At 38.4% G+C, this 21,482-nt stretch overlaps 1 protein-coding gene across 7 annotated transcripts in view; it reads left to right on the top strand.

Moving 5' to 3' along the window:
• MOB3B (MOB kinase activator 3B) overlaps window positions 1-21,482 on the top strand; it is an 86,284-nt gene extending 64,802 nt beyond the window's left edge. For all 7 annotated transcript variants that reach the window (XM_071424519.1, XM_071424520.1, XM_071424518.1 and 4 more), the window contains 2 exons: window positions 3,823-4,025; window positions 16,539-21,482. In XM_071424519.1, coding sequence (XP_071280620.1) covers window positions 3,823-4,025; window positions 16,539-16,568 — 233 coding nt within the window. In that variant the 3' untranslated portion in view covers window positions 16,569-21,482. The remainder of the gene's footprint in view (window positions 1-3,822; window positions 4,026-16,538) is intronic.

Below are 21,482 nucleotides of genomic sequence, written 5' to 3'. Positions count from 1 at the left end.
TGTTGAGTACAGAGGGTAGTGTAGTGACAAGCAAGGAGGAAAAGTCTGATGTACTTAACGCCTTTTTTGTCTCAGTCTTTAATATCAAGATCAGGTGTCCTCAGGATATGTAGCCCCCAGAGCTGGAAGTTAGGGACAGGGAGCTGAGTGAAGCCCAAATAATCCAGGAGGAAGTGGTTGGTGACCTGCTATGCCAGTTAGATACAAGTCTATGACACCTAATGGGATCCACCCCATAGTAATGATGGAAGAACTTGCCAAACCCCTCTCAATCATCTACCAGCAGTCCTGGTTAACTGAAGAAGTTCCAGCTGACTGGAGGTGGGGATTAGTCACTCCTGATGTGCCTGCAGTGAGAGGACAAAAGGAAATTGCCTTAAGCTGAGACAGGAGAATTCAGATCAGTAACTGGAAAAATATTTTCTCTGCCAGGTGGTCAGGCACTGGAATAGGTTGTCTATTGTCTATTGTCTAGGGGTAGGTGGTGGAGTTGCCATCCCTGGAAGTGTTCAAGAGGCACCTGGGTCTGGTGCTGCTGGTGTGGTTTAGTGTTTAGGGACTACAGTCATAGTTCTGGGTGGACAGTTGGACTGGATGATCTTATAGGTCTCTTCCAACTTTGATGATTCTAAGGCAAAGACTGCTGTGGCTGAGATGAAGGACAGAGAACAGGCTTCTTAACAAATCAAATGAATCTAAATATAAGTTAGTCCAGTCCCAAGAGACACTTGTAATTACTCTGTTCTGTGGCTGATTTATTTATAACTGTAGAGTTGCAATGGGAACAAAACATGAGGCCAAATTCTGACCTCAGAATATAAATCTAGAATCGTTTTGCTCTGATTTTTTTCAGTTTTGATGACATTACTTGGAGTTCATTATATTGTGATTGAGGTCAGAATCTGTTCTCTTTTATCTGATTTTGAGCACAAAGAGCAGCAGGGTGTATGTTCAAACTAGGACTGCTGGCACCTTGATATGGGCATTGGTACCTTGAGGCTGACCAGATTTTGAGCCTCTTCTTTGTGCCAGAGATAGATAGACAGACTGACAGGCTCTCCAAGATTGAGGAGTATAGGTAGCTCACCAAAAAGTTATCAGTTGCTTTCAGTGATACTAGGAGATGCTTTTTAACTCTTTAGGACACTGTGTCAGTTTGTAAATCAGTTTTGCTGAAATATGAAAGAAGAGAGCCACTACCAATTCTCCTGTGCCCAAATTATATATTTGTGATAGCAGCAATGTTTCAGTGTTTATTTAAGAGTAAATGAATCATACACAACTCCATAAAATAGGAGAGATTCTGCAACAGCAAGTGAAACTATGCAATTGGTCTGAAACTTTGATTCATGTGAGGAGCAGGAGGAAACACTGCAAGTTTATTATGAATCCTAGGCTGTTCTATACCAACTATTTTTAAAAATATGTTGTTTACATGTCCTCAAATTGACAGTGTAATGCATCTAAAAAACTGTCAGGTGAACATCCTCTCTTGCAGCAGAAACAGTGCTCTGCGGCTCTTGTAGTTACTGCCTGTAACTGTGAAGGAACATGGCCTGAAGAGAAATTAAGGGATTTATCAGCTTGGTTTATTCAGATTGTTTTAGTCAGTTAATACAGAAGTATGAATATCTTAATTATAGCAACATTCTTCAGTAACAATTATGTGTCAGCCCTTGCAAGATTAAACTAATTATTCTCCATTTTGGAACATATTTGTTCTGGATTACAAAATACAGTGCTTTCAAGAATTCATCTCTCAGTTCAGCAAGCCAACTTGCAGTGAAAAGTGTCAGTTATTCCCCTTCCTCCTTTTTAAAGACTGGATATTTTCTTGGGTATATTTTTTAATTTCTGGTATGGGTATATTTTACAGAAATGCAAAGCAGGTTGCTGCTATAATAATTCCTGAATTTAGCCGTGCTCTGATGGCTGGAATGTGAATGTGATCCCCCTTGTTAAAGAGCAACTACTTGGAGTTTCTATTATGTTTTTGATAGATTATGTTTATTTTGCCCTTGGAAATAACAACAATTGTTATAATCCAGGTGCTTGGGTAATTGTGTGGACTTGTGATTTAAACATTGCCTAGACATCTGTACATACTGTCATTTCTGTAATTTAACCATGTCTCAGTTCATGTTTTGATCATTCAAGCATTCTCTGTAACCTTCTATAATAGCTTTAGCATTTAAATGAATGGATTTGACAACAAAAAGCAAACATTTCTTAAGATAAAGCAGCTGTGCTTTGATAGATGCAGCTATTTTCTGATCCTTGGTTTGTACATCAGGAATAAGAAGAGTAGCACTGCATGTCTACAAGCTACTTAAAATTATTTCAAAAGGATTTTGAAATATCTGGTTAACCCAGTACAGGCCAAAAAAACCCAAGACATTTCCCAAAATTATCTGCACCTCAGTAATGGCAAATATAGAAGCAGTTCAGGGATACTTCTGCAGGCTGATGTGTTTCCCTACTCACATGCTGATGGACATACCAATGTTAATATCCACAGTGGGTATATCTTGGTACCTCCTTGGCCAGGGATTCCAAAATAAGATGCATGTTTATGTCAATCAGATGCAGACTGGTTACAGCACAGTTGATAATTTATGTCATCTGTAATCAAAAATTTGGGTATGGAAATTCTCTCTGTATGTCCTCGCATCACCCTCAGTGAAACCGGGCAATTTGTCTGTCAATTCACCACTCTTATGAGTGCTGAGCAACATTTAACAGGGGACTAAAATTTGAAAACTAGAGAGGTTGCAAAAGTGTTAGTTTAGTACCTCCACCTTCTTTCTGCAAATAAACGTTTTTCTTCTTCAGAGCATGAACTGGGCTTTTAGACATGGAAATGCTTGGCTGTGAGGGTTTTTCTAATTTTTTAAGAGGCAGTAGCTGCATTTATGTGGTTCAAATCCAACTACAGCATGAATTAGATAACTAAAAAATCAGGAAACTGTGCAACAAAGCAGAGTAGCAGTAAAGTTCCAAGCATGGCACTAAAGTCATTATGTCTGAGAGACAATCATAAAAGGAGATAAAATTTTAGGATTTTGGGGATAGCTTAGCGGCACATAACTCCATGCAAGACCAGTCTTTAATGGAGAGCAGTTCTGAAGAAATTATTTGTGCCTCATTATTGATGCCTGACAGTTTATTAGCAAATGGTGCTTTTGCAGCTGCTTTGGAATCTCCAGGTACAAAGTAGTGTAACTTTAAAAGTGTTTTGAAAGAGCCATTCCTGTATCTCTTCAAGAGATTTTCTATTAAAGGAGCAATTGGATTGGTACATGCAACTGTGAGGAAGTTGAAAGCAAAAACGTCCTTCTGTCAGTTATTTAAAATTTGTTATTAAATTTGATGTTGTGAAATGCCACTGTTGAGAAACATGAGCAGGAAGTGTATTACTTCTAAGTGCTCTATATGTATCACTTTGGGGAACAGTTACTGTATGATGTAAATCCATCCATGTTAATAGTTAGATGTGCACTGCAGTGAAAATCACCTATGTTACAATACTGGATAGATTCACCAGTATATTAAATACACTTAAATATATTCACCAGTAAATTATATATAGGAAAAAAATAACTTGTTCCTGTCAGTCTCGATCCATTAAAGTTGTTTATTCATTTGGCTATCTTTGGTGCTAGCTCTCAAACAAATGCATGCATAAAGTGATATTCTGGATTGGAAGGGAGGCCTAGGAAGTCATAACCTAGTTTGCAGTTACAATCTCACACTTGGCTATAAAGTTTTTGTCTCGAGGGATTGACAAGATGGCTATGACAATCTTGCCTTCTCTATTCACAGGTGTTCCCTTTCCAAAGAACTTTCTCCAGATCTGCAAGAAGATACTCTGTAGGCTTTTTCGGGTGTTCGTTCATGTCTACATCCATCATTTTGACCGTATCATCCTTATGGGGGCTGAGGCCCACGTCAACACCTGCTACAAGCATTTTTATTATTTTGTGACAGAGCTCAACCTCATAGACCGCAAAGAATTAGAGCCTTTGGTAAGTGTGGGGTCTGGGCAAAAGCTCTAGGAAGTTTTCCTTCTCCCTTCACCAAGACATTCTCATCCTTGTTGCAGTGAGTTTCCTCTAGGAACAAGGTTTTTCATCCAACACAGACAATTTAAAGGGATTAACTCTGCCTCTCTGCATAGACCCATTCCTTCTGCTGCACTATTTGTGAAATCCTCAGTAGGCTCTGTAGGAAGAAAAAAGTGTAATGTATGTTGTATGGAAAAAGATAAGGTGGAAAATCCTGGCATTTGAAAAGAAGAAGTTCATTTGTCTTTTGCTTCCTGCTGTACTATATACTTAGTATATAATTTTATTCAGTCTGTTTTCACTGGTCAGTAACAGCATGGCACTAAGTCATAGCAGTCACTTAAATGCGTGTAAAGGGAACAGTTATCTATATAAACGTGAATTGTGAGGTTTTTTAAGTCCTTAAGTAGGTGTTTGTGAAGGTATTGAGTGTGTTAGATCCAGAGCACACTCTGAATCTAAGGGAGATAGATGAAGTGAGACAGAGGTTCAGATAATTAGCAGTTTAACAAAACCAGACACTTCCTCGTGGACTGAAATAGATTAAAATTAAAATCATTGTTTCCAGAAGCAAGGACCCAGAAATGGAAATGTTTTTGCTGTTGCTTGCAAATGCAAATAAAGAAAAATATAAGCAGAGAAGGAAAAGTAAGGAACAATTCAGAAAGCAGTTCAAATCCTCACTGTGGGTGTCTAGCCAACTTTAAAAGGGATTGGGGAGACATTTCCCCGTAGGTTAGAGTTTGGACTATACTGTATCATACAGCCTATTAGGAAGTTCTGGAATCACTGGGTTGTGTTTTTGGTTTATGGTTTTTTTTTTTGCACAGAATCACAGGACAGCTGAGGTATTGGCTGGCACCTGTGGATTATCATGTAGTCCAAATCCCTGTGTCACCTAGAACGGGTACCCAGCACCACATCATGTTTTACTTGTTTCATATAACAAGACATTGCAAGGCCGTGTGTAGCACAGTTTATATGAAACAATTCTGAAAGTGCAGCACAGTGATGATTGCCTGTATTTCTGCAGGAATTGGAGCTGTTGCAGGTGTGGTTCTTGTATATACTTGAACTGATTGGAGGAGAAGTCTGTGAAGACAAAATGTATCATCTTGTTTTCAACAGTTTGCAAGGCCCCTGAAAGACACTTATTTGGCCTGTATAGATAAGCTGAAATGTATCTATGTTTTTTTCTATACAGGAGAATTTAATATGCTATATAAATATGTCCTAAGGGGTAGAAGGCAGACCTGCTAAAGAGAGTTTTTCTGCCAGAGTAGTGATGCTAGGTTAGCCTATAGCTATTAAATACTGAAGTTGAATCATAAGCAAGATACAAATCAGAATATCTCAGAGATAGGAATAGAGGTGATGTTAAGTCTATTACAAGAGCTTTAGAATACAGAAAGGACAAAAATGGTTGAATGCTGCAGTTAGTGGGTATCAAAACACCTGCACAAAGTTGACAGATAGGGACAGAGTGGTGCAGGAGGTTACTCAAGCCCAGCAACAGAGCAAGATGGGAATGTGCTCTAGTTGGTGTGTGCTTTCCTTTTGTATTCCTCCCTTCACAAAATTATCCTTGGAATCATTGTATGATTATTAACTTTGCTGGGATTCACCATCTCCCAGATAAAAGTCTCACCTGCTTCCCTCTTCCTGTCCTTGAGTTGGGTGGGTGTGAGCAGTGTGGAAATGCAGAAAAAAAAACATGCCTGTATTTTTCTCTTCAGCTGAGCAAGGAGAAGGGAGGGAATTGCCAAACAAATCAGGCATTACAAATAGTCTTGGGTAGTTGAGGACAATCTGTGGACTGCCGGGTTCACCATGACAGGAAATGAGCCTGCATTATCTCCCTTTATTAGAAAATGGGCCAAGAGATGATTAAATAAACAGACTGCCACATGCTTTAATAAATGGGAAGACAACTGATTTATCAACATAACTTTAAGAAGGGAGAATTGGGGAAGTTGGCAGTAGATGAATCATAATATTAGTCTGCAGGACTTATGCTCTATGTTTAAAATAGATTTTATCAGACTTTTGCAACCTAGTGGAGCAGTTATAAAATCAAATGAAGAAATAATTCAAACAGAGTTCTCCTTCCCATGTGGGAGTTGCATAACTCGTCCTTTCTGCAGTCAAAGAGGTGGTTATAGTTTAAAATGCTACATGTCATTTTCCCATACCCATCAGCAGGTTAATTTGCAAGATTCTTGAGTCTTTCATAGAGTTGTTTTATATGGGGACAAAAGAGGAAACTGACATAGTCACTGACCCCACAGGGCATCCTGAAGAAAAAACACATGTCCAATTGGTTTATTTAGGGAAAAAGATGTCTGAAAGTATATTATTTCTTCTTTGCAGCCAACAGACAGACAAGGTAGCACCATGAGAGCTCTCAGAAGACCTTAAAAGTGTGCATCCATGGGGAGGCTATGGGGAAACATACTTAGCTTTAAGATATGTTATTTGTTTCATGTTGTTTTCCTGTGTGGCTAGCTTTATTTCCCACTGTCAGTAGTTCACCTTAATTCACTTCTGAGCCTCTTCCAGTGGCCAAAACACCAGAGGAATGGGGTTGCTATTACCTCCATCCCACCCTCACCCTTTGTATGTGACAGCTTCTCAAATTTCAAACACAGCAACTAAATATACTTTTTAGTGAGAATCTGTACGCAGCTGCCTCAGCACATAAATTTGTTGTTCAAATATTAGTACAGCTATGGCAAGTATTGCCCCTCTACTTCTTTCCTGGGATCCCTTTTCTCTGACAATGTATTCTACAGTATGTAGGACTTCAGAAATATACCATATAACTTTATGAACACATCATGAGTAAAACAATCTTGGTTCATGGAATTTATTTAATTTATTGCCAGTTAACAAAACTTTTGATTACTGATCTGTGTATTGAGGAGAAAAAAGGGAATTAAACAAAACAGTTGGCAAAGAAACACCTTTCTTCCCTGGGCTCTAATTCAGTATAAAACTTCTTCCTGCTTGCAGGTCTCCACTCACCTTGAGTTTGCTAGGTTACATTCAGATACTTCTAATCCCTTCAGGGAGGTGAGGAGCAATGCAGGAGACTGGGGAGCTGTCTGTTGCTTCTTGATTCTTAGTTGTGTTCCTCCACCCCAGCGTGGGTTTACTGTGGGACACAGTCCCTCCACAGTGTCCCTGCTCTGCTGTGCTGGGACCCACAGTCCCTTCAGGGCTGTGTCTGCTCTGGCACATGGCCCTTCCTTCCAAAAATATGTCTCCAACCACGTCCCAACAGTGCCACCATTTGTCTTCTCCTCTTAACAGCTGCTGCTTTCTTAAATATCTGAGCAGAGGCACCATACGCTTGTTTAGCAGAAATTTTGGCACACGATGGGTTTATTGCAGTGGTGTCAGGGGCAGATGGCAGTAGCTGGCTGGCACAAGACAGTACATGACCTCCTGCCACCATAACCCACCCTGCTAGCCCCTACCACCAAAACCCTTCCAGTAAGGCCCAGTACAAAGCAACCACTTTTAAGTAAGTCATATGGGATCTCTTGGTTAAAGACTTACTTTCTGTTTCCAATTTTGTTTTAGGCTTTTTGCCTATCTCTGGGTTATAGGTATCTTCATCAATCTTCTTATGTGACATATAAAAATATCTAGCATTTGACAGAAGTCTTATGAGCCTGAATTTAACAGTATTTGCAAAGTACTCTGGTGCCACAAAATAAGAGTTGTACCAAGAGAAGACCTTGCTCTTAATTCTACATCCTACCTTCAGCAGCAAACTGGATCCTTGCCACATACAAAAGAAATGGGAAGACCAAAGCTTTCTGTGTTCCTTAACTTGGTGTTTGCTGATTTGCTTTGCTGTTTCTATGGGAGTTACACTGGTGGGAATGGGAAGTGAGCAAGCTTTTCCCTGCTGGGCATTGAAGGGTCCATCTGTCAGAGGAGGGGAAGAGCATTTTCAGCCATAGTCTTGCCAAGCTGGTGAAGAGGTTTTTAAACTAAAGGTGCCAGCAGGAAGGGAACCTCAGTCCATCCCACTCCTACTAGTTTGATAGCAGTGCAAATCAGTTAGTTTCCCAGCAGATTCCTAAATAACTGGAAACTATTGATGGTAGCAAAATTTTCTTCAGAGGTCGAGGTAATAGAGTGCAGAATATAGTAATCTGCTTCACTTATTCTTCTCAAGCTGTTTTTTTTTAATAAATCACATCCTATGAAAACATTGAGCTTTTTCTCAAAGTAATTTTTATAAACATTTTTTCATAAGAGCAGAAAGGAATAATTACATTTGAATGACAAAAAGTAGAGAAATATATTGCTTATATGCACTATTCTGCTTACTTTTGAAATGTTGGTTTCATTTAGATGCAGAGACTATCAGCCACAGTAGCAACTGGCTGGAATTGCATCTGAAAGTGGTGACCATCAGTGGAGCTGAGTGTATAAAAATGGTGAAGTTGGTAATTGCCTCTATGAGTATGGACTTCCTCTGCAGGATAAACAAGGAAATTAGGATTTCCTTGCCTCATTATTCTCACTGTAAAAGCTTCCATTGGCTATGTGGTATGATTGGTTTCTGAAAACATTTTCATCTGGTATTTGGAGCTGCCTAAAAGTAATTGTAACATGGAAGTCAAGATACCAAAGCAAGAAGCCTCTGTTTTCACACAAGTTCCACCAAGTTTTCTGTCTATTTCGGGATGTGCCATTAACAGTAAAGTAGTCATATAGTGCTCAGGTAAACACTTGAGAATTTCTGTTTTGTGCTTTTTGTTTTTCTAGGGTTATAGACCTCATAAATATCAGTCCCTCAGCTCTGTAAGTCTTGTCACTCTGCCTCTGTGCATGAGGCCAAAGTAGCTACTGGTATATGTCTAATTTATATCTTTTCACTAAAAAATTAGCAGCTTTGTGGCATCTTTATCTATACCACAAAAGAATGTTTGCTCATCAGGCAATTCATTGGCAAAATGCCGTAAATGTAGTAAAAAGACTATAAACCTAACACTTCTGGCACTAATTTAATTCAGAACTCAGAGTGGAAAACTCAGCTGTAGCAGGTTTAGAAAAACATGGCAAAAACATTGGCATTTTGTCAAAGGTATCTCAGATGAAGCACAGCTGTGTAAAACAGGATGATTAGAAGAGACTTTTTATGCAGACGAAATTTTCAAAAATATATTTTAAAATAAAAGTATTCCTATTTTAATTCACTGGAGTTTTTCCCAGAATATCTGTTTGTCCACTTAGCTATGTTTTTATGTTGATGCTGAAAATTAGAATTTAAACTTTCCAGTCCATATTCTTTGTATATCCACTTATAATCTTCATGAAAGCAATGAATGCATCCACAAATCAGTAGAGTCTGAAATACAAATTATTTGCCAATCAGAAGAGGACAGTTTGAGCTCAAAAGTACGGGAGAACTAATCTCATTATAGTTACTGTGTTCTTGTTGTCACTATCCTTTATAGCTACCCAGTTTTACTTTCATACTGCTGCTCATTGCTATCAAAGTACAGCCCTTCAGGTCTTTTCAAGGTGTCCTGTGTTACCGCACTTAGAAAAAGCAAGACAACAGTAATATTAAGACACTCTTTTAAAGATACCTCCAGCTGTTTATCCTTCCAGACTTCCCCGTGTGTTTGTGTGTGCTGCCAGGATGGCTTAAGCTTTGGGCAGGTAACATGTAACTTTTAGTCCTGTTCAGACTTGTTCAGTCACTGCTGTCAACTAGAAAATAGGGGTTCATTTTTTCTTTCAGAAGTGCAAAAAAAACAACCAACCAACCAAAAAACTCAAACAACCTGGTATTTCCTGCCCCCAGTCTAGTTACAGTGTTAATATCTAACAGGATTTTCTTTACATTGTACAAGCAGTGTGAATTTCTAAAAAAACTGATCTGATCACCAACTAAAGAAACCAGTTATAGGTAAATGCCATCTTTTCCATGTTCTGCAGGAAATTAGAAAGCAATTGAGAATTCTAGGATTAAACATTGCTGCAAAACAGAATTCTCAACACTGGTGCTCGAAGAAAGCAGAGAATTAAGGTGCACTGGATTTTCTGAATATATAATTCCTGGCACATTTTTAGTAACTATTTCTATTGCATCAGCTGCTTTGCTTGTACTTGACTGAAGACAGAAGGACTTTCCTAGTGAGATTTTGGTTAACTGTTAAAAAAGTGGCTATGATCTCCTTTATGTAGCACTTAACAGCTCCCTTCAATAGTCTAGCTAGTCATAAGGCAAATGTAAAGGCAGTATACAGAAGAAATTTCAGAAAAGCTACTTTACTTAAGTATGGGTTTTCTTAATTGACCATACTTGTTGAGTGACTCTATTAGTTTGATTGAGTGTTGGATTGAACTGTTAATATTCTCTCTAAACCTTCAAGAACCAGAAGACTGAGAAACAAGTCCGCTTTTTCTAATTGTCAAAGGAAAAAAAAAATCTCATGTCACGTGAACTTAGAAGTTCTGCAAAAGAAAAAAGAAATGAGGAAAGATGTATTTATTGTCCCATTTAATCAGATCTGTTAGTATATAAAATAATCTATGCAAAATACCTAGTATATGCAACAAAATTGTAGTTCATAGTAGAGAACTAACATGTCTCCTGATTAATGTTATGCAAAAATTTTAATGCTAAATATAGTTGTAGTGTTTGCTTATTCACTCTGCATCATTTCAGTGTAAAAAGTAACACATTTCAAGTCCATTTAATATGGTGAGGTACACTAAACCCAACTTTTATTTTATTGTTACAGAAGACAAAAACATGCAGAAGGTGAAAATACCTCCTTGGAATATGACAATTTTAAGCAAGTCAGTCATCCAGATGCATGTAGTTTGTATCTAGCTGGGTCTAGCTCTACTCACAAGTGTATTTGGCAGGGTAATTTCCTGATCTGTTCCTGCTTGCAGTCAGTTGATAAAATACCTTTGTCATCAGTGATAAGGGGTTACATTTGCAGACAGGAGTTTTATCTGTGTCCTGCAAACATTGCCAAACAAATTCAGGAGGAACCAAATAGGATTATTGTCAGCCTGTCCTTAGCTTCAAAATAACTACCCTGAAGCCAAAGAGATTGTCTGAGAGATTAATTTAATGCTGTGCATCATGATAATTGAGACTCATTCAAGTGGAAGACATTGTGAAACCTAACAAAGGAAATAACTGAATGATCAATATACCCACTGGACAGCAATTACCAGTCTGTTGGGGTTTTTTTCAGTCAGGATACAGAGAGAGCAGTAACGGAAGAAGTAGAGGAATTTCTTTTTTACTAACTTTGGAGAACAATTTCTAAGTTAATATTCAGGGTATGGTTCTAACTAAAATTTCCATTAAAAAAAAAAGTTTTGTAGATTAATTTATTGTTTCAATTCTGTTGTCAGTCTTCCTATCCTGATCAGTCAGCTATCTGAATACAGATTAGTTGTGCAGCACAGGATCACAGATGCAGTGATCTGGTGCTATTCCATTGTAAACGGCTTGTTTTGTCATCAGGACACAAAGAACTTTGTCCACATGTTAGTTATTTGTTAACTATTGAGAGGTTTGTGAAGAAAGCAGCAATAAAAAGCAGCAGATATCATAGCCATTTGTGCTTTGATGAACTGATCTTTCTCTTTTTCATCTGCTTATTTTACAGTTGTGATGTGAACTACAGAAAGACTCTGAACTGGCTGCACTGGTGCCTCTCTGTGTGCATATACCATTCCCTGTGGCTTGCTTTTCTGTCCATGAGCATAGGGAGGAGAAATGTGTGTCCCAGGGATGCTTGTGTTTGCCCAGCAGAGCCTCAGGTCAGGTTGGAATGGACTGTTATGAGTCCATAAACTGGGAGGCCTGTTTGTATATTGCCTTTCTGCCCAGCACTGCCTCACAAGATGGTTGAATAGACTGTAAGTTCCTTACCTGTGAGACTGCGGTTAATGCTGGGCAATGTTTTTTGTTTGTGGGGTTTTTTTTGTTTGTTTTGGGTTGGGTTTTTTTGGTTGCAGTATTTGGTTGCAGACATGAGTGGCTCCCTGTGGAGTCAGTAAGCTTGGCAAGTGTATTTGGCACGGTGCCCGCTGCTGGCATGTCCTTCTCCTTGCCTCTTGGTCAGGTCTTCCAGGCTGAGGGGTGCCTCCAGGCAAGGTATCCCTGCCCGTCAGCAGGTAATGCTTTCTCTCTGTCCACTTGTCTGTGAATACCCTTGTATATACATTTAAAAACCTCACTATGCTTAAAACAGTTGTCAAAGGGTTAAAAGGAGACGATTCCACATCATCCTTAGGCTTGCTAAGTAGCAGCAGGAGGAGCTGAGGAGAGGGAATATCAAGACATGCTTTGCTTCAATTTGGAGAACTGGAAGTTAGGATGAGACCCAGGCACTGAAGGAGGATTTGAGTCTTTAAAGTAACACTGGTTTTAGTAAAGGTCATTATTGCATTTATTATTTTTCCTATTTTTCCTATTATTATTTTATAGAATACTATTACTTACACAGTTTTTTCACTTCATCTACTTTCTCATCAGCTTTTGCACAGGAGGGGCCTCTGACTTCTATTATATACTGGTTCAAAGGTGATGTTTGTTTGAAGGGTTTTTGCCTTGTGTTTTGGCAGCTATATATTATACTTGCATAAGCATAGAAACACAATTTTCTTTGATGAACATCATTCTTTATGGGAAATTCATTCTTCTTGTAATCCATTCAGATGCAATCAATATCTTAGCACAGGTAAATTTGTCATATTAAAAAGAGATTTTCTCAGCTACTTCTGGCTCTGTTGCATTTTTTCCATTCTTCTCCTGCTGCATTTAAAGGTGAACTGAGGAGTAAAAATTGAAATAGTCAGGTATAGATTTATGTGCTGAATGTATCTGAAATTTATGTTGGAGCATTATGGAAGGGAGAGGGCCAGACATTTAGATATAAATATTGATTACCTTTATAAATTCTTATTTTTTCCCTTCATCTGTGAAATCAAGTTGGTATTCCCTGAAAAATGTTCAGGAATGTGTTCTTCCGTGAATTCACAAATCCTAACAAATCAGATAGATTCTTGATGCTTACAGAGTGGCTTGTTAGCATTAGTTTCAGCAAGTAAGTAAATATTTGAAGGACATCATAAAGAATAGCAAATGTTTCTCTTTATGTTCCTTAGAAGTGAGTTCCATGTTAAATTCTAGTTACTAGTCTTGGGCATATCCAACACATAGAATGGGTCCAGGCTTCTGATTTGCATTTTGGATTTGAAAAACAGCATCTACTTCTGCCTTCATTTTTTTTGAGTTAACTATGTAATCCAGAATTGAGAGCAGGAGTAAGTCTGAATGCAGAATAATGCTCTGGAGTGTCTCGTAATTAATTTTCAAAAGGAAGTGCATCTGGTATCAAAAGTTTTGGTATGGAGAGTGTCTGTTAACAAGCAAAAAAAAAAATTTGAAAAATTTTCAGTGCTCCTGTGTGCCTATCTGTGTCTCTGTGTTTGACTTTCTGATTCCCTTGTTTGTCTAGCCTTTATATTTCATTCAAGATCCAGCTGGGATTGGGCATCACAGTACCTTAAGGCAAAGTGCATTTTCAGTCTTCCTGCCTTTTCAGAAGAGTCAGTTGATAGCTTTTTGTCATCTGCTGTGTTTGGGAAATACTCTTTTGTGCTTTTAATCAGTAACTGTTAGTCAAGACCATTCTTCTCCACCTTTCCCAGTTTAAAATGAACAGTGATGTTTCACAGAAGCACAAACCCAAGGAGACTCAGGAGAGAGTGAAAAACTTTTGTTAGCTTTTTGTTAGACAGTGCTCCACCCAAGGCTATGCAGCAGCAGAGTAACTAAGGATCAGATCTTTCGTGAAGTTTGAGAGGGACTGTTCTGCAGAGTTAAGTGGAGGGGGGAATGTGTGCTAAGTTCTCTGGTTCCCATCAGAATCAGCAAGAGATATGCCAGCAGGCTCTGAGAAGAGTTGAGAGGTAAGTATCTCTGAGGGGGCAGAGTCTGGCAAGTAGGAGCCGCTTGTTCAGTAACAGGCTCAGCAGCAGGCTCTGCAGCACACAGCACGCCTCATGCTGCCATGCAGCCAAGACTGGATGCTAGGGATATGACCCTTCCTCACCTTCTCACCAGCATTTTGAGTGAAGCTAACTTTTTCTTTGCCAGCATCCAAATTATACCAGTCTCTTGAGAAACTATTTCCTGGTTGTTTTGTGAATTCCTCTAAGAAAATAACAAGTAGAAGTGGGTCACTCCCACAAAGCTTGCACCAGTTCACTATCAGAGGAATCATGGGCTTTATCTTTTTTTAAAGCACATCTAATTCACTGTCATTGGGTGATATCAGTAAAAGCTCACACACATATATGCAGGCATGCACTGTGACTGTACCTGTGTGTGTGTCCTTCATTTACCACTAACAATATAGATCAATACAGAGAATGTTTCTATGCATCATTGGTGTCAATGTTTATTAAGGTTAAATGTTTTTCTGACTTTACAGTTTTGGGAAAATTTCCAATACTGTAGCCTAGCCGCCATTGGGACAGAAGGCCTTGCAGGAAGGAAGTTACAGTTACATTGCTGCCATTTGCAGCAATGTTCTCCTGACAGGGTGGAGAAATAGGATCTCGGGAGAAGACTGTGGATTTAATAGTATAACCAAAAAAACCTTAGAAATTAAGGGAGAGAGAGGCTTGGGGAGAATTTGTATTACTATGAAAAATAAATTCTGCCTCTAGAGAGAAGTTAGAAATAGCATGATAGGTTCATGCTTCATAGCTGTCATAAAGGCCTCTTGTTTACATCTTATGCATAGATCATCTAAGTTCCTACTCTGCCCTTTTCCTGGACACATTTATCCATATCTAGACTCCTACCTCTGATGCTATTGCAGTTTGCCTCCCACTGTGTCAGAAGGAGAGTGGCCCAGTTTACAATGGCTCTGATATGGTCCACATTACTCCCTGGACTGTTTTTATAACAGGGCAAGATGATACAGTCTGACTGAAAATCACTGTTCAGCAGAAGTTGCAGAAGGAAGTTGCAGTGTTTTACCTCACAGATCTATCAGCCTTGATTATAGGAAGTACACTACAAACATGCAGACACTGAATATGTGTAAAATTAGGGGCCAGGAAAGATAAAAACTGCCTTGAAATGCTTGAACACCTAATTAATCTTCAGTAGGAAGCTGTCCAACACTCTGCTGGATTTTATTTAGTTCTGCATTTGTGTTTGTTGCTCTAATGAAATAAACCTAATCCCAGCTATTTAAGGAAAAAAAAACCAAAACAACAAAACAAAGCAACTCCCAAAAAAATCCACAAAAACATTTAAGAAGAAAAGGAGACAGATTTTTCCATGAACAGTCAGCTTTGTCATCTTTAACAAATTGGAGGAGAAGCCAGTACTAGTTCAGTTTACTGTATATATCACTGTGGAGATCACTGTGATATATATTATACATATTACTGTATAAACTCCCGTACTAATTACCATTGTCTTTATAACAAATGACAACATCCCATTCTCCTACATGCATGGCAACAAAATAACAAGTAATGCAAGATAAATATACAAGAAAGAAAAACTAGTTAAAGGTTTGGAAAAGGAGGAGAAAGTCCCATAATTATGTGTAGGATTCTAGGTGGAAAAGCAATTTGTTAAACACAGAGGAAGATACAGTTACAAAATTGTCATGAAGCTATTTGCATTAGATCTTAATGACCTTAAAAATTATAAAAAAATTATTCAAGCAAGCTAAGAGATTTTTCAGAGACTTCTGGTAACTTGGTAAATCTCAATTGATTTTCCAAGGTAAATGCTGTGTGGTCTGGTGTATGTGTTTGGCTGTTAGTCAGATAATGCCTTTCCAGAAATCTGCTGACAAATATGAAGTTTTATAGAATGGGGCAGCCAGTTACTAGAGAGTTTGTATGAGAGTGTTTGTAAATCAGATCAAATAAAATCCTATGTGGATCCCAAACCCCAGTTCCTGACGGAGTCTGTGAATGGTCCAAAACCCTATCCTAGAGATGAATGCCACAGCTCTGGTCAAGTCCTCAAGGTTTGTGTTCCCTTTGTGCCTGAGGGTAAAACAGCTAGGCAGAGAAGATATATCTAGGACTCGTGTTGGCTGCAGGTTCAATGACAATGATTTGAATCCTTTTTCTTACATTAAATTAAAAGGTTTCTGGCATTTGCAGTTGATTTATTTCTTAGGGCAAGGGGATGCAGCACCATTTACCTGACATGGGTAGGGATTTATTACATTATTAAAGCTGTCAAAATGACAAAATGCTGTATTTTACATGCAGGTATGTTCATTGTCCTTGAAAGTGACAGAAAGGGGCAGAAACATGGTGCCATATAAAACCACATGAATTTGCAGAGTTGCAGAAATACTAACAGTGAAGAGGCCTGTGCACACTTTATCATAAATGCCATTTGTTTTTTTATTTTCTCTTCTTGTTTTACAGAAAGAGATGACAACCAGGATGTGTCACTAAAAACTATCCACTGAACAAAAGCAAAGTCTAATTTCCTTCTTACTGCAGAGTTTAAGAATATGACAGCCCTCATGGACTGAGCCTGCTTGTTAATCCCTGAAAGCAGGAAAGTTGGGAGCCACAGTTACTGTCACAAATGCTTCTCTCCAGTGTCAATGTTGTTAACCCTAAATGTGCTGCTAGGAACCTCAACTGAGCAACATTGGATTATTGAGAAAAAGAAGAATTATATCAGTTCTAGCTCCTTTATCAGGGATAAGAACCTCTTCAGCCACAGACAACAGTAGATAGTGCCCCTGCTGCTAAAGCTTTACTGAAATTCAGGTCCTTGGGCTGACCTCCAGACTAGTTGTTTCGAAATGAAATCTGCAATTTTGTTTTCTTTTTATTTTGTTTCTTGGTATGTGCTTTCTTTCCTAACTGCAACAGACTATTAAGAGGTTCTGGAATGAAAGAAGACTTTGCCTTTAATGCCCCCTACCCTGCTCCAGGCCACCCAAATCTTGGCCACCATTCCCAAATGCTAGCAAGCCTTGTGTTTCCGGGAAGACAGCCATGTCCTTCAGCTGAACAGACAGAGTATGCTTCATTGTGACTCATAATTTAACGACAATGGAAGGGTTTCTGATTTCAAATACATGAACAGGGATCCAGATATAGCTCTGCAGTGCTGAGGTATTTTCCTTGAATTCATGCTGTGACTGACAGCAAATGTTCTCAGTATCTCTGTATTACATTTAAAAAAAACAGCTACAATCATCATTTTCCTGAAGTACCCAATGAAGTACACCAATCTGTCATGTAATTTCATACCCTTTTATCCCTTTAGGAAAAGGATCCTTCTCAATCACCCTAAAATTTCATCTTTTCAGAGAAAAATAAATTTAATTGGGGTAACTTGCAGGAAGATACAGTAAAGATGAGTAGTAAAAAAGGTTAGAGCAGGAGGGACTAATTGAAGGTCCCTGTTGCAGCTAAACAGTGCCCAGTAATGTGACTTGCTTTATACACTGGGCTAACACAATACATTTTTCCAGAACTTAATTCTGGAAAATGAACACGTGTATGGATAGTCTAGAAGGATCCATTGCAGCAAATCAAATCTTCTATGCCAAATATGCCCTGAGGAGGCTTTCTTCTAAAAAAAAAAAAAATTAAAAAATGAAAGTGAAACAGAATATCACAAGAGAAATACTTCTGAATAAATGGGAATCAAGTGGAACACATCTATGTATTCTGTGCCTTGTAATGAATTTTGCACACTTGTGTTATTGTGAAAAGTTACTTTTTCCTGAGTGAGTGCTGAACCGTGTTGCTGCCTTCTCCTCGAATAAGTTTAGGTATGTTTACATCTTCTGAGACAGAAACAGAAGAAAATCTCATGGAGTATCCAGTGATTGGAACATTTGAAATAAAGAGGTAGCAGACACTAAAGAAGAACAGCAAATATTTTCTAGCTCAATGTTGTAGCACATGATGATTTATTTACCTGCTTGTTTAAATCAGGGCTTGTAAAATTCTTGCTGGGAAAAAGTGCTTTTGTCTGTGAACATTTGGTATACCTATGATGGGAGCTTTTCTGCATCTCTAGAACTACATAAGCAGCATTATCCTTTGCTTTCAAGGGGATGGACCTAAGTGTTCTTATCTCCTTTGGCAGTCTTTGCAATCAGGTTAATTCTCTGGGGATTGGAATGCACACACAGATGATTTCTGTTCTGCTGGCACTTCTGCAGGATATAACTAGCTTCTGGAATTTATTACCACAGGTATTCTTGAGCTTGCCTCATTTTAAAGAAGATGAAAAATATAACTTCTTTGGGGTGGTTCATGTAGCTGGCAACTGCCAGGAATTACAACTTCAATTGCTTATAAAGGGTGTCTTGAACTCCTCAAAGTGCCTGGGCTATGGCACTCCTTGAGATGGAGCTGTAGCTGATGCAGTGTACTTGAATTTCACTGCCACCATGGACAGCTGCCATGTGGTGCTCTCAGTCTGGGCAACACTGTATTTGAAAGATTAACATAAAGATGCAAAGGTGTGGAATTTAGCGCATAAAGATCAAAGTCACTACACAAATTGAAAAACATGTTTTTATGCATAATTTTTATGCATAATTTAGTCTTCATTTTATTACATTACTTACCATATGCTGTTTCGAGACTATTCACTGCAGTTGAGTCTGAAGATTAGGCTGAGAAAAAATTACCTGAGAAAAAATTCAGTTACCTTTTTGTGAATGTATACATTTTTTGAATGCAAAACTTATCAGTTGGAAGTGTTTTCCTTTTTCTTAATTTTTTTTTTTCCCCACAAACCCCTATGTTTCATTTTCTGGTAGGGCACACTGTATGAAGCAAAAGAGTGAAATGGAAAGTTGAACCCTAGAGGATTTGTGTTTGACCTGGCCAAAATCTCTGTAATGGTAAAAGCCCATTTTTACACAGGAGATGAACCAGCTGCAAAGGAGGGAAAAGTGTACTTGTTTTGGTGCTTATTCTGCTAGGAAGAGCATGGAGTTTCCCTCCTCCACCTGCTAAGGTGTGGCCTTCTGTTGAGTATCTCCCAACTGTGCTTCTGCAGCACAGCTAGTGAGCCACCACCAGGCCATCACATGCCACAGGCCATCTCTCCTGTTCCACTCTGTGGCAGCTGACAAGCAAATACAAATGTCTGGAATGTGGCATCACTATGTAAAAGTACCATTTTACCCCTTCCCATAGGGAGAGAGAAGCAGCTTCCTCTTGAATCTTCTGATCAAGTGTTCCAGCTTCATCAGTAATTTGCTCAGGGCCACAAACAGACAGAATCGTGTTTCGCTTGTTAATGCTTTTTCTACCTGATCGTATTATTACATATGTTTCTAATAATGCCAGCATTCCACATTGTTCTGGGACTGGGAATGGTGGGGAAGGAGAGAGAAAAAAGAGGTTATTGTTTGGATTTTTTGTTTTGTTGTGGTTTTTTTAATCACTTTTCTAGTTCTTCAATCAGGTTCTGTTTTTCTTACATATTCTTTTCCTTGATACTTACCTTTAAAGATGCTGTTGTGTTAAGCTTCAAGGCACTTCATAGTGCCTTTATAGAGGAATCATTTCAACTGATAGAAACTCAGCAATACTCTGAAGTAATAAAAGGTTGTGAAAGGATCCTATGAAACCAAACTTTACTTCAGTTGTTAAAGACTTGAGAACTTTCATTGACTGTCTCTGTAATAAGAGATTTTGTAATGAACTTCTGGTTTGTGTTAACATAGATTAGTGACAACTGTAATATGAAACAAATCTGAACATAACTTCCTTAGGTTTTATGAACAATGGAGTCCCAGAGTCTTTTGAAGGGTGGGGTTTTTTTACTAAATCCACAACAGCGAAATTGATTTCTATCAGATTTGAGAGAAGCTGGAGACTTATGAAACTTACTAGTTTTCTCCAAGAACTCAGGCTCTAAAGCAGCAAAACTTATATCAGGCAAGTTGACTCTCCTGATGAATGGATTCATTAAGAACAAGGCAGGGAAAGAGAGGAAAACAGATAAGGTGTAACTCTACAGGGACCTACAGACAACAGCTCAAGATGTGCAGAAACTTAATGGGTGAACACTGTCCTCAGGGACCACAAATTCCTTGTCTGTGGAGAGAATACAGAGAATGATACTCTTTGTAGTTGGGAAGCCACTCTTGTCAAGTCTCTATTAACAGATTAAAAGGACTTTAAGCACCTTTGGGTTAAATAAATTACGTATTTTGGAGATGTCTCACAAAAAGCTACTCCTTCCTGTTGCTTTTTACCTTCTCTGCATGTTCTTGAGGTTTCTCATTTTCTGGATGGGAGGTCTCAGAGCCAGCCTTCAGCCTTTCAGTGTTCCTTTTGCTTCCCCAAGGACACTGTTGTTACAAAAAGTAGCTTTCTCACCTGCTTCCCTGCCTCTAAAAGGGCTACTTCTCACCTATGCCCCCTGAAGAGAGACCATCAAGTCTCTCTGGCTTTCTGGCTGGCTGTTTACCATCTCTTCAGAAGAATAAAAGCGAGAACAGGAGGTTCCTGCAAGAGCAGCAAAACGTTAGTCACTACATGTAAAATAGAAATATGATTGCTATAATAAAGCATGCTTGCTCTATGGGCTTTAGAAAGGGGATAACACTGGGGCATCCAGTATAGTGGTCAGATATTTCTTCTTACCTGTTGGAAGAAATTTTTAATAAAAGACATTTTTAATAATTATGGAGCATATTCCAAAGGCAAAGCAAGCCAAATCAGCACTAAGAACCTGGTGATGGTGTACATTTAAATAGTTATCAAAGTTGATTTTTTTGTGTGTTCTATGCTAAATAGGCAGTGATTTCCAAGGTTTAGCCAAATATGTTAGAGCTTTTAAAGTAGTTTCTGTTCTGTGTTTTAATAAGTTTTCCTGTTTTAAAGACAGATATAATTAATATAATTAAAAGTTATAATAATTTTCTCCCAGAGAAAAAAGTTACTTGTCCAGTCTAATACATGTGTGTCTGTGTTTGTGCATGTGCGTGTATATATACATATCTTTGTGTGTTTGGGGATATGGATGTGGAAGCATCAGCATATGCACGAGTACACTCCCTGCTCTTTCCCATAAAATACATTTTTTTTAATTTTGGTAATTTTTTAGGGGAATGCATCTTTCTGAGAAATAAGTGGTTGATTCCTTTTCTTTCTCCATGCATCAGCTCTGTTTGGTGTGTTGATTTTTTTTAATGCTGTCACATTTGTCTTGGACTTTTTTAGTTGTTTGTTATTAAATAATTGTTCAACTGTATGGGAAGAGAGACCAACATTAACTGTTGTAGTCATTAAAAGAAAAGTTTACTTTTCAAACCAATCATAATGGATGAAGCAATGGAATGCAAATATAAATAAAATAAACATAACAATGCAGAA

Source organism: Agelaius tricolor, unplaced genomic scaffold (assembly GCF_023055355.1).
Source record: "Agelaius tricolor isolate 1412-34295 unplaced genomic scaffold, bAgeTri1.0.p SCAF_4, whole genome shotgun sequence".
NCBI classification, from domain to species: Eukaryota; Metazoa; Chordata; class Aves; order Passeriformes; family Icteridae; genus Agelaius; species Agelaius tricolor.
This window is presented reverse-complemented; position numbering and strand designations above follow the sequence as displayed.